This window comes from Colossoma macropomum, unplaced genomic scaffold (assembly GCF_904425465.1).
Source record: "Colossoma macropomum unplaced genomic scaffold, Colossoma_macropomum, whole genome shotgun sequence".
In the NCBI taxonomy this organism is placed as follows: domain Eukaryota; kingdom Metazoa; phylum Chordata; class Actinopteri; order Characiformes; family Serrasalmidae; genus Colossoma; species Colossoma macropomum.
This window is the reverse complement of record NW_023494788.1, coordinates 27,617,458-27,627,663: the sequence shown is the minus strand read 5'-3', so window position 1 is coordinate 27,627,663 and position 10,206 is coordinate 27,617,458. Positions and strand designations below refer to the sequence as shown.

The 10,206-nt window shown below is 38.4% G+C and overlaps 2 protein-coding genes across 2 annotated transcripts; one reads left to right on the top strand and one right to left on the bottom strand.

Annotated features, from left to right (window-relative positions):
- Positions 1-676: 676 nt before the first annotated feature.
- Positions 677-1,615, bottom strand: syce3 (synaptonemal complex central element protein 3). Its single transcript, XM_036567736.1, has 3 exons — positions 1,503-1,615; positions 962-1,070; positions 677-858 (listed from the first exon to the last, which is right to left on the bottom strand). The coding sequence occupies exons 2-3, from the start codon at positions 1,068-1,070 to the stop codon at positions 677-679; spliced, it is 291 nt and encodes a 96-aa protein (XP_036423629.1). The 5' UTR covers positions 1,503-1,615.
- Positions 1,616-3,573: 1,958 nt separating this feature from the next.
- foxi3b (forkhead box I3b) lies at positions 3,574-5,625 on the top strand. The gene is made up of 2 exons (XM_036567881.1): positions 3,574-4,349; positions 4,506-5,625. The coding sequence occupies exons 1-2, from the start codon at positions 3,758-3,760 to the stop codon at positions 5,066-5,068; spliced, it is 1,155 nt and encodes a 384-aa protein (XP_036423774.1). The 5' UTR covers positions 3,574-3,757; the 3' UTR covers positions 5,069-5,625.
- The last annotated feature ends 4,581 nt before the right edge of the window (positions 5,626-10,206 follow it).

The window sequence follows — 10,206 nt, the reverse complement described above, 5'->3', positions numbered from 1 at the left end:
TATTATTTTGTTTCTTCACAAAATCAATAATCTACTCAGCCAAAAGGTCAGCATGATCAAAATGTGAAAGTTTGACTTTGCAGTTCACACCTTCCAACTGATCCAAACTTGCAGAAGAAGAATCCAGCTGCATCAATATGTAATTCAAGTCAAGAGAAGCACCATGCTCGCTGCTCCCTGCGGCCATTTCTGCTTTCTCCATCTGTAACAAAGTACAAAAGCATTCAAATTAATACATGAAAGTTATGCATGTATTGCACCCATAAAAATAATAAACAATCTTCAGATTGTGTCATCTAAAATAAATTCCCTGCATAAGCCAACAGAATGGATATACTGAAGCTGTATGCAGTTTAATCACCCTTCAATATAACCATATAACCACTGAAATGCAAACAGATTGAGAATAAAAGTTCCAAACAATTAGCCAAAAAAACATTTTATTTCTGGTGTGCACTGGTGATTAAACCAATTCCAATGAGACTTAAGATTTTATTTACGTTTTTTTTATTGGTTTTTACTCAGGAAAATCAACTTTCAAGGTACATGCTCGGGAAAATCAACTGTTAATGAAACTACTAGTGCTGTATTTACAAATTTTCATGAACTACGAAAGCAATGACAACAACAAATGAATAACAGAAACATCAAGCTGTGTACAGAAACAGATTAGCATCTACTCCTGGGCTGCCTTCTGGTTTAAAACGGCAGAGTGGACATCTCCATGTTTCTTGTCTGCGGAGCCGCGTATAACAGCTTCACAACGAAGGTATTCATCCTCCAACCTCTTGAGGGATTTTGCAAGCTGGGGGTCAGTACGCAGTACGACCGTATCGTAAGCCATCCAAGTCAAATGCACTGCGAGTAGACAGACACAAGGAAACAGGAGTAAGTGCGCTGCAACATTTACATAAACTTAAAACTAGCGAGGTAACTTATACACTGATTTGGCCTATGTTACCTGAAATATTCTCCATTTGTTCTGTCATTTTCTCTAAATCTTTGTTCAGCTGTAAACTCTCACGACCAAAATCCTCACGTTGTTCACCAGTTGAAGCACTGCCAACCATCTAAAAACCGTCAGAGCTGGTTGAACTAAATTACCCAGTCCGCGAAATCGTTCACATTAGCATACAGGCTTTTCAGAAACAAGCGCAAATTAAGTTAGGTAACGTTAGCTAAATTAATTTCCAAATTCTGAGAGAAGTAAAATAGCTAATTCTTATTAGGTAACGTTAAGTAAATAAGCTGTATAAAACCATTCGCAGGTCTGTACATACAACTACTTAGTTAGTCATGTCATTTAAACAGCTAGCTAGCTAGCAAGCTAACGTTATTTAATCTGAAGCAAGCGCACAGACGTTCGTTAGCCAACTAGGTTAGCTAGCGAGCCTTCTTAGGTTAGCTATCCTAACTTAGCTCGCTAACGTAGTTGTCATAGCTCAACATGATGTGAGTGACATAAAAGTTTATGTAAAACGTTCAGTAAGACACCACATTACCTTTAACTCTTAACCGCTTATTAGCACAGCGCGACAGTATTTCTAAGAGCCGGTGTTTTTTAAGGTCGGTTTCAGGGTGAACCTTGTTTCTCTTAGTCTGTGCACGCGCCTTCTTTCAGGCATAGGCTGTGTCTCAATCCGCATACTAACGTACTAAATAGTATGTTCTAAATAGTAACCGCGTTGTTGGCGGTGTACTGAATTGACATGCTATTTAGTATGGTATATACGGTTTGAGACACAGCCATAGATTATAATCTTTAGCATAAAAAGCCCAGATGTGTGCAGACAACTGTAAATTAAGTATATAATTTTGTTCATGCACTGACGTATAGTGAAAATACGGACTACACTGAATATTGTGAACGCAAGAACTCTTTGGGTAAGAGTCTGATTCCCTGTCTTTAAACTACAACCTGTAATTAAACACAGTTAATACCAAAACTCATAGTATGCATTATGTACACATTCGAAAAAGATTGTTCTTCAAGAGTTGTTTAGTAAAGAAAATGGTCCTATAGAGAACCATTAACACTCACAGAACCCTTTGCATGATTAAAAGTTTCTTCAGATTGATGGAGTGTGTTGCATATGGTTCTATATAGAACCTTATATATATAAAAAAGAGTTCTATATACCACAAAAAGGGTACTTTTTGTGAACATTTTTCAAAAAAGGTTCCATATAGAACCATCTACACTACATTCTCCATCCATCTGAAAAACCCAGCTTTAATGATGCAAAGAAACCTCTCATCATGCACAGTGTTCTTTGAATGTTCATGGTTCTATAAAGAATATTTTTTTCTTTACTAGAAAACCCTTAAAGAACCATCATTTTAAGAGAGTAGCCTTCAAACTGTCTGTGCAAATAGTGCTGTCAGCCATCTGTTGTTAGACTAAAACCTGGCAGAGACAGTAAAGGTTCTGGCCAAGTTATTTTCTTTCTCAAAGCATGAATCACATCAAGTTAAACCCGTATGAGCCTTTATAGTGTGCAAAAGCCGAAGTCTTGCCAATAAGCATTTAAAAAATACCCTATGCAAATGTTTTCTTTGTAACTTACTTTACTTAATAAAGTAAGTTACTCAAAAAACTCTGCTCTCTAAGCGAGAGCGTTTGTCCTCGACAAAATACAAAACAAAAACTTATGTGACTGTGAATAAAGTGAGACATTGAGAGTTCGAGCTTAACTTCTGAAAAAAAAAAACTTCTGCAGCGAGCCGAATCACAACGTTTACTTATTTAATGTATTTATTTATTTACATTTTTCACTCTAGCTTACATTGCAGCACTGTTTTTGATTAAATAAATTGCTTAATTGCTTACAACAATATTAGGTAAGACATTTAAGATAGCACTAATAATCAAATAGCCTAAAAGGCTTGCCGTTATTAGTAGCCTGAAATTTTGGAGATCAGGTTACTATTTTCAGGTTAATAATTTAGAAATCTAAATTACATCTGCTAAAATGTAATCTAGTAGATAGGCTGTGGTAATCTTGCCGGGTTTTCTGTCCCCTCTCATTCTATAGGCCACTATGGTGTCTGGTTTATTATGCCCATATTTTAGAATAAGCTCCGTAAACATCACTGAGGCAACACTTTTTTTCAGAAATTTTCAGACATTTGTTGAGAGTGTCAGCTGTCTTTGTCTTATCACAACAAACAGAACATCCATTTAAATTGATGCAATTCTTTATCAATCAGCACAGTAACAGTTTTTTTTTAAGTTTTATTGAGAACTTTTATTATTGAGAACTTTTATTAATCTGAAATGATCTTTTTGTATACTCAGAAAGCAAAATGAAAGATGCTGCTCTTACTGTATATTTGTTAATATATTGTACTATCAAAATGAAAAATGATAAACCTGAAATTAGGTTTGAATGCCCATGTCTCAAGTCCTTTCAGTAAAGACTAATTTCTCAAGCCTGTTGAGTGTCAGTAAAACTGACTGACAAAAGAGTGAATCTACTCAAAACACTAGAAAGGGAAAGTAACCAATGAGAAGAGGGAAGGGCGGTGCCAGGTATGCATAAATAAAACAGGTGCGACAGGTGACAAGAGTACAAGGGCAAACAGTGGCAGAGTAAGGAAAAGATATATGCAGGTCTCTCAACTGAGAATCAGTCCTGAAGACAAGCAAAACAAGAAAGATTTCTGGACCATAAGACCAAAGAAGAAACAGCATCTAATACCTGGAACTGCTTGACCTGTTTTAATCCAGAGAGGAGCACCTTATGAAGCACTCATCATGACATCATACGAACAAGGTCAGTCTCCTACTCGATGTGGTCCCCAGTTCCCCAGCTTGGGACAGGAGCCTCCAGAGCTGAGCCTATACAGCGACAACTACTATCCTCCTCCGTCACTGCCGAGTCCACAGAGGACCAACCCCTCCTCGTATGACCTTGGAGAATACGCGGCTTCGTCACCTAACCCCTACCTGTGGTTCAATGGAACTGGGATTAACAGTTCCCCATATCTTGGTGGAGCACCAGGTCCTGCAGGTCCCCCCTTTGTGCCTCAGCACTATGGCATGCAGAGGCCCTACCTTGGGCCTGGGGGTCCTGCAGGAGCTGGTGGAGAGCTGAGCTGGTTCTCCATGCCCTCTCAAGAGGACCTTATGAAGCTGGTCAGACCACCTTACTCATACTCAGCTCTCATTGCAATGGCGATACATGGTGCTCCAGACCGGCGCCTGACTCTCAGTCAGATATACCAGTACGTAGCAGATAACTTCCCTTTCTACAACAAGAGCAAGGCTGGCTGGCAGAACTCCATTCGCCACAACCTGTCTCTGAACGACTGTTTCAAGAAGGTACCTCGGGATGAAGATGACCCTGGTAAGAGCTCTTGAATGTGTTTGTTTTTTTTAACTGTTCTTAGCGAATTTTCAGTAATGGTGGTTAAGCTATTTTATAGTGTGATTGTTGTTTTTGCTTCAATTTGCAATCAATTTTCAATCAAATCAAAGCTTTTCCTTCTCTCTCACCTTCAAGGCAAGGGTAATTACTGGACTCTTGACCCAAACTGTGAAAAGATGTTCGACAATGGCAACTTCAGGCGCAAGAGGAAGAGAAAGTCAGACGGTCTCACTGGAGAGGGCAGTTCTGCAGGGTCTCTCAGCACGGAGTCAGGAGATGGCAGCGGCAGGGGTAGCCCTAAAAATCCAGCCATTGACATTTCAGCCTCACCTGAGAAAGGCCTTTCTCCTCCATCCACAGGTCCCTCGCCTTGCCTCAGCAACTTCCTGACAGAGATGTCTGGGGTGGTCGGATCAGTGGAGGTGAGGGGCGACCCCCTCAACCGGCCTCTTGCTCTCAGTCTACCAGTGGATGGCACACAGAGAGCCCCCCAACCCACAAGCTTTGGCTCTTACTCCCCTGGTTCCACGATTCCTGAGTGGGCCTCTCCGCTTCCCCCACCTCCTCCAATCTCCCCCTCAGGCTCCCACTCCTCTTTAAGTTACAGCAGCCCCACTCTCAACCAGTTCAATGGCCATTTCTACCCTGGGTTGAGCTCGACTGGAATTCTCTACCCCCGAGAGGGTACAGAAGTGTGACGGGACTGGACTGAGAATAGACACAAAGTTGCATGATGAATTCCAGCCAAAGTCTGGTGAAGGCCAAAAAGTTTCACGTTACTCACGTTTAGAGTGGACTGCTTCAGATGAATTCTGAGATGATCCCGTGAGTGTGAGATTAGAACAGATTCCCACAGGAACAGCCTACTCAGCATGTGATATGCATGACACTCCCCAAAGGCCCCTGACACCAGCAGCTCTAACCTAGGCCTGCTGCTGACATAATGCCATTCCACCTATCTCTCTCTCTTCACTGATCATATCACCAAGACCAAGTGCACCTATTATGAAGCCAAACAAGGCTAAAAAAAAGACCTTCAACTGGCAGAGTAACCTTACAGAAATGCATGTGATGCAGCACTCTTAAGTCTACAACTGTAATTTGATCCTGTCAGTTTTTTTTTATCTTTGTCTTGTTTGTCTGTTTAATGGAAAGTGGTGATGTATTTTACATGTAAGGGTGAAAATGAATGTTGAATAAAATTTTCTGCAATGTATGCCTGCTGATTTTTTAAAATAAAAGAATGAAAAAGGTATCCCGTGTTAAACTTAAATTATTTTAATATAAATGTAATGTGACCACAAGAATCCATAGTTTGTAAGGAGTCATCTCTCTCTCTCTCTCTCTGTCATATATATATATATATATATATATATATATATATATATATATATATGTATGTATGTATACACGTATACATGAGCTGTTCAGACATAGAATTCAGAGATAAAATAAAAACAACACCAGTACCTCAGACAAAAATAGATGATCTTTGAGGGGAAAAACTTGTTTCACCAGTCCTGTCCCAGTCAGCATTACTCATCTTTCATTTTTCCAGATCAGGAAGAATTATCACAAAGATGATTATTAGAGAATGACTGTATGTTGTTAGGAGAGACGTTGCTGCTTTCTCAGATACACATCATCTTAAACTTTTAAATGAAACAGTTGTAAAAGACCATAAAACTAAACTTGCTACACACAAAAAGAATCTTTACTTGAATGTATGAATAACTTGATTCAGTCAAGGCAATATGTTGAAGCTTGAATGGTTGAACCATTTGTTTGAAACCAACAGCTAAGCAAGTAAAGTAAGTCTGTAAATGCTGAACAAACAAACTGACTTTGAACGCAAATTGGCCCCCACCCTCACTTTAGAAGCTCTTTTCGGAAAAGAAAGACAGCCGAGAATGATCGGTGTGATAGATGTTGCGTGCCACTCACAACATCTCACTTTGCATGTAATTGAAGCATCTAATGGAATGTTTTTTTTTTTATTTAGAAAACTGTTGGGCATAATTGCTCTGATGAGTTATGTAAATGAGTGTGTCCTTTTTCTGATAAAATAATGCTGCTCTTCCCAATAAACCTAAAAGTATTTTTCCATTATCCAATCATTTATAATTATTTTACATCCTTAGCAAAACTAACCATCCAGAAAGTCATCATTTCCCTAAAAAAATTCAGAGACCACCTGTCTGTTATTTAATTTCCAGTGAAAATGGCTGTTAAATACAATAAATATTCATTTTCAGGAGATATTTCTAAGGAGATTAGATAATAATCCAGTTGCATAAAGCAGGGAACAGTCATAAACTTAAAGAGGAGTGGGAGCCTGAGGGGGAGATTTGAGGTGGTTAGGGGAAAGGAGAGGCACACTCAGGAACCGTGGAACCAGGGGAGTAATAAAAAAAAAATTTGCATGTATTTTTCAAAAAAAATGTATCAAGTTTGTAATATATTTACACATATAGATCAAATATATTTAACTATTAAAATGCACACTCTTTCATATATTGACATATATGTGCATATATTTAGAGATTCAAAAATGACAGGTAAATACATTTTGCATATTTAAAAAAAATCACATATAATGTTTATATCTTTAGTTGTTGGTGCAATTTTCTATTAAATGAATGTTTTCTGCATTTTTTCTCTGACACAAAAATATCTTGGTAATTAAATAAATGAAGGGTGGTCTCTGACATTTTCACAGCACAGTAGATTGTATACTCAAATTTGATATATTCAGCACATCACATCACAGACTAGTACACATAAAAAGTACTTGTAAAGAAGTTAGAAAAACAAAAAAAGAGCAGGAATGAATGAAACTGCAGACAGTGTAGCGGACTGAATAAAAAAGGTAGGCTTCAAGGTAACTTATAAACAATGTTGTTGGATGCTTGCCAGAAATAGTGCAGTGTGTGTAGGAGCTTCTGGTGGTTGAGATATGAGCAGAAGCAAGTGGTTTCCTGATGCTAATTTGTGAAGCAGGTGCTGATGCTTGGTTGTTTAATTCTTTGTTGTGAGTCATAATATGACCTCATGTTTGATTAAACAAACAGTTAATTGTTGGGATGCCTCCAAAGGTGGTGGCAACAACTTTTTGTGGTTCTGATGTCAGAATGTTAGTCGCATATGCTCCCTTCATTTTCACCTTGGCATATACTAGAAGAGGTGTTAAGCTCTTTTCTATGGTATGTATTTTCCCTCCCACCTGATAGAATCAGCACCTTCCAGGTGCCAAAAATAAGTGTGCCGGGTAGATCACAACAATTTCACTTGTTCAGTTGTTTTTACAACCTGCACCTTTCTCCATGCTGCCTTAGGATAGTATTTACCCCTAAACATAGGCAGCACTCTTGCAATTCCAACTGAAAGACAGAGTCTAGATCTAGATCACCGTGAAGTTTCAGATTTGTGGGACTCCAGACTTTGTTTTTGTAGTCCAGTTGTTGGAGCAGTGATGTAATTTCTCACATGCTTCCCACGTAGGCTGTTCTGAGTTGTTTTTATGATGAAGAGCTCTGATGATTTATCAAGAAATCATCAAGAGGCAAAATGCACCACCAAATCAGGCACCTTACTACAACAGAAATCGTTTGGGTGTTTGTAATAGCCAGCCATTCCAAGAAATGCTAGACGCCCTTCTTTAAAAAACTGATCTGTACCAAAAACTTCACATCTGATCATGTAGCAACTTATTTGCATAACAGTTCCTAGTAAACTTGATACTCAGAGGTGTGCCGATGTGAGAATTGATTTGTTGCCCCTCTTTGGCTCTGAGCTGTAAATGGCAAGAGTGAGATATTGTCATAGGACGCCTTTATGAAGAACAAACAAATGTTTTGCGGACATTAAAGGAGAGCTTTTTTTCTGAATAATATGGGCCCATTCAAATGTTTTTCTGTCTTTAGTTTGAACTTGCAGAGCCACTGTCAAAGATTTCCTTGGCACACGGCTTGCCCTTGTCAATCTGAAACCAAACTGCACTTAAAGAGAGTGAGAGAATACGTGTTTCCTGACACTTTTTGACTTTACATGCATGCCGGGTAGATTACATGCATAATGTGCCCAAAAAAGAACGCAAATATACTGGCACAGACAGACTCTAATTTCGGTAACAAATTTAACAACTATTCCCCAAGCTACAGGACTGATATGCAGTACTGAGTAGAGGTTTGTGTTCTTGGAAATGGAGGCTATACAGTATATGCATAAACTTGATTCATGAATATTTTTTTTTGAAGTACATTCTGCACTTCAAAAAAGATAGTTCTTCAAGGGTTCTTTAGAAAAGGCATTGGTTCTATTTAGAACCATTTGGTCCACCTAGAATTATTTCATATTTAAACGGTTCTTTGCATGGAGAAGTGGTTCTTCAGGTTGATGGAGAATGTGTTGTATATTGTTCTATATAGAACCTTTTTGAAAATTGTTCTATATGGCACCAGTAAGGGTTCTTGATACTAGGTTTTGTTCCAACAGTGATGCTAAACATGTTACATCTTATTTCTTGTGAAAAATTGCTTGACAGGCAAGAAATAGCAACAAAACACCAGCCCTGTGCCAATCAGCATTCCTCATCTTTCATTTTTCCAGATCAGGAAGGCTACTCCTGATCCAATATATTTGACAGTCAAGAATAACTAATAGAGAATGACTATATGTTGTTAGGAGAGACATTGTAATTGGGTTTTGACACTTCTTCTTTCTCAGATACCCCCACACATACACATTTTCTAAGCCACTTATCCTTCTGGTTCGCAGGGGGAGCTGGAGCCTATCCCAGCAGTCATTGGGCGGAAGGCAGGATACACCCTGGACAGGTCGCCAGTCCATCGCAGGGATTCTCAGATACCCATCATCTTAAACTTAGAAATGACAGTTGTAAAAGACCATAAAACACATAAAAAGAATCTTTACTTGAATGTATGAGTTGATTCAGTCAAGGCAACATGTTGGAGTTTACCATTTGTTTGAAACAAAAATTGGCTCCCACTCTCTTTTTAGGAGCTCTTTGATGAAAGACAGCTAAAATTGATGATAGATGTTGCGTGTCTCTTACAACGTCTTGACTCACTTTGCATGTAATTGAAGCATCAAACAGAGTGTTTTCTTTTTTGTGAAAACTGTTGGGCATAACTGTGTCAAACACGAGATGAGTTCTGTAAATGAGTGAGTCGTTTTTCTGATATAATAATGCTGCACTTCCCAATAAACCTAAAAGTATTTTTCCATTGTTCAATCATTCATAATTATTTTATAACCTTGACAAAACAGCAGAAAGTCAACATTACCCTGATTATACAGTGCAAAAGTCAGATACCACCCTTCTGTTATTTCATTTCCAGTCAAAATGGCTGTTAAGTATAATAAATAATTTACTTTTTTAGGAGATATTTCTAAGGAGATTAGATATAAGATGATCTAATTGCATAAAGAAATACATAAATGAAAAAAATGAAAAGAAGCTGCTGGACTGACCACCCCAGAGTCCAGAACTCAGCATCACTGAGACTTTGGAGGTGTGGGAAAAAAAGTACATGTATATACCTCCAAAGTCTCAGTGATGCTGAGTTCTGGACTCTGGGGTGGTCAGTCCAGCAGCTTCTTTTCATTTTTTTCATTTATGTATTTCTTTATGCAATAGATCGTCTTATATCTAGGCTATGTTAAAGATATATAGTATGATGAATAAGAAAAGTAGACAGCAAGGTGATTTATAAACAACCTCATTGGATGCTTGCCAGATATAGTGCAGATTGTATAGAGGTTTCTGGTGGTTGAGATCAGAACAGAAGAACGCAAATATACTGGCACATACAGA